Consider the following 3,296-nt stretch of genomic DNA (forward strand, 5'->3'; position numbering starts at 1 on the left):
CATAATATCATCAATAATGAGATTCAGTCCTTTTTCGATGTTAATTGTGAGGTCTGGAGCCTCAAACACAAGGACTACAATGATGTTGTAAAGGGCATTAGGTTTAGCTAAACAGCAAAGTTGAAGTTCAAACTTGGTTGAATTGCCGCCTTTGTCCCCACCAAATTTCAAAAGAATGTCACCATTGTGAAAATTCAACTGTTCTTCTGACCTACAAAAAATATAGTGAGGGTTTGGCATAATATTCTATTCAGTACTAAGAGTTACATTTACACTTGTTTTTTATACAGGATTCATTTTTAGTATGTTTCTCTTGATATAAAATTTGTTTTTACAATACTGTAGTACATGACACTAGATTATTATCAATTAATAAATGTAAATAAATAAAATTATGTAAATAATAAAACAGTTTAACTTACTTGTCATATTGATTTAAGTAGTCATATAACAGCTGCTTGATCTTGGTTATTCTGACTACTGGCACTTCTTCCAGGACTAAGCCTCCAATGGATGTCACCCCTTCCCGTTTTACAAACATGTACTCCATTGATTTCATTAAGTAGTCGCCAACATTCTTTTCTTGTAGGGACCTCATTTGCCTTTCCGATGCAAAGAAACCTGGGCAGAATCTGAAATTATATATTAAAATGTAGCAAGAGAATATTGTGAATTCCATAACAACAAGTTACTGTACCTTACTGTATTATTACCTGAGTTACTGAAAAATTGTTGTTTTTCTTTAGCTATTATAATTATTGTAATAATATGTTTCTTAATTAATTTCTTAATACTTTTATTTTATGTTAATTTCTTTGTACTGTAATAAAATTGAATAAAACAAACTTTATATTATGTTACATTATATTGAATTGTTTTATTTACTTAGGATTTATTAGATGATAATGCATTATCAATAAGTATTATTTTACCTCCGTAATGCTCGTTGCTGACTTCAATTAATTTTGCAAGCATTCATTATGCCTAGGCATCTCTTTGCATCCATTTTCTGCTTATCAATATCAGAAATCACCTTTACTGTTTCAGTTTTTGATTCTGTAACCATCTTTAGTGGCTGGATTTGGTAGAGCAATTTTAGAATACAGTATTTATGTAATGTATTGATCAAATTGTATACATATTGAAAAAAAAAACATGTAAATCCACAATAAATTGTCAAAGTTAAGTAATATTATTTTTAATAAATATACAGTAATTAATATTAAAATAGAAGTAAGCTGATTTGAATCTTACCCGTCCTTGAGTTTTTATTGACAACTTTCCATTAGATACCTGGGTTTCTCTGTGTACTAATTTATGAGCTAAATCTGTGAGTTCAGTTGGACATATGTGGTTTTCCGCCCTGGCCTCTTCAATTTCCTGAACAGCATTTCGGATTTTGAAGAAGGCTTGTTCCTTGTTACTTTTACAAATGTGGTTAATTGTTCCATTTAATACGAGTTGCTCTTTACATTTGCGACACTGAAGTGGAACCATTGTTATTGTATGCTCAATTATTTGAGGAATTTTGTTCAGATCTTTCTGGCTAAAATTGTAACTACAGCAAAAGCATTGGATTGATGACTTGCGAATTGCTTTGAATAGCTTATTTATGCAAAAAGCACAAAAAAAATGATCACATGGTGTCTTCACACTATCCAATGACAGAAGTTTATTGCAAATGTTGCATTGATACACTTCATCTGCTTTGTGCAAAATTTGAAACTGTTGATTAACCGTAGCCAAAGCAGAAAATGTTTCAAAAGTGCCACTTTCACTTCTTGGATTAGAGTTAATCATAAACTTCTTTGGTCTGGGACCTGGTCTTAATTGATTTGTATACAAGTAACATGTTAAACAGAACTCTTTGTGTGCTGTAAACTCAAAAGGGGTAATCTTATGCTCTTTGCAATAACGAGAATGACATGTGGAGCATAGTGACTTTGGATTGTTTTTATTATTAATATCATAAGATGCAGGCCTGTTGTTCATATTATCCAAATTGTATTTCTCATCGTTCACCTTGATTTTTTTTTTCCACAGCAGAAACAAAGAAATGATAGCGCCTTTTCGTGAAACTCCATTCTGCAAAAAAAAAAAAATGATTGCGACTATACAGTATATATCTGTGTATAATAATATATGTATCTACATGAATGTCTTTATTGGACAAAATACAACACTGATTTCTGTAGGCTAGGTTTGATACAACTAATTTTTGACTGAATAGACTACAGTAACAGTGTTTAAGTTGTCATTAGCCAAATGCTAATAAAAGCTGAATTTTGCTAAATATTTTAATTCAAAATTAATTAGCCAAAAGCTAATGGAATAATTATTATACCTAGGCCTAGTAGCCTATGCTTATTTATTTTTTGGCTTATCACTTCTATTTTCATAGCAAATTACAAATTGCTAAATACTGTTTTTGGCTAGCCTATTAAACCTACTATAATGGGCCTTTGTTTAAATAAATAAATAAATAATTTAACTAAAAATAACTAGGCCTAGGCTAAAACCTAGGCCTAGGGAGGACCGTGCATTGACGCCCCATTCAGCGCGTTCATCCATACGCCTATCGTTATCGTAGCCTACCGATAAGCCGATCGTATCGAAAAAGGCAGGATACATTACGGAAAATTATTCATTGTTTTTTCCATCACAATAAAACTAGGACCAATGTAATCTTATAATATTGATGTATTTTGTAGTAATTATTGTATAACTCGAATAATATTTATGTAAACAAAACAAGTGAAAATCTATGGATGATTTTTTAGCTTACGTTTGTTTACTATTTTGTGGCGCTGTTGATTGTGTACTTCCGCATTCACTCCTGGTGATTTATTTCAATAAATTAGACTTTATGATAATTTATTTACAATTTTACCGTAATCCCTCCGTTGAATAGTAGGTTATTAATAAAATGTATGTAAATTTGAATCACAAAGGCGATGCATGATATCATAATCTTAAGGAAACTTCGACTATATGTTGCTTCCAAAATTCGCCGTTTTCCAGAGATAGCGAAAAAAAAAACAAAGCTCGCGCGGTCTTGCCAATCCCTGATGAGCGTCGTCTGCTAACACTGAGGGCGCTGGACTTTTTCTAAATTTTATACGTAGACTGGAACAGCTGTGTACAACGCATTACCCATAATCGTGAACAAATTACACGGAGCGTGGAAGAACGAGCCTCCCGAAAGGACTCTTTTCCGAACAACTCACGCACGACAGCTACAAAAAACGTAAGTTTCATTTTAATGGATTAAAAAATATTTGATAAGACAAAAAAAT

The 3,296-nt window shown here is 31.9% G+C and overlaps 1 protein-coding gene across 2 annotated transcripts; it reads right to left on the reverse strand.

Moving 5' to 3' along the window:
* Positions 1-6: 6 nt before the first annotated feature.
* On the reverse strand, positions 7-3,006 carry LOC117105380. 2 transcript variants are annotated; one of them, XM_033246508.1, is made up of 4 exons: positions 2,786-3,006; positions 1,255-2,085; positions 933-1,075; positions 566-632 (listed from the first exon to the last, which is right to left on the reverse strand). In XM_033246508.1, the coding sequence occupies exons 2-3, from the start codon at positions 1,990-1,992 to the stop codon at positions 956-958; spliced, it is 858 nt and encodes a 285-aa protein (XP_033102399.1). In that variant the 5' UTR covers positions 1,993-2,085; positions 2,786-3,006; the 3' UTR covers positions 566-632; positions 933-955. The 2 variants fall into 2 exon arrangements, with proteins under 2 accessions (XP_033102398.1, XP_033102399.1); XM_033246507.1 differs by having other exon boundaries at positions 7-1,075.
* Between the last annotated feature and the right edge of the window lie 290 nt (positions 3,007-3,296).

Source organism: Anneissia japonica, unplaced genomic scaffold, assembly GCF_011630105.1.
Source record: "Anneissia japonica isolate Jap-2015-1 unplaced genomic scaffold, ASM1163010v1 scaffold287744_len224908_cov135, whole genome shotgun sequence".
Taxonomy (NCBI): domain Eukaryota; kingdom Metazoa; phylum Echinodermata; class Crinoidea; order Comatulida; family Comatulidae; genus Anneissia; species Anneissia japonica.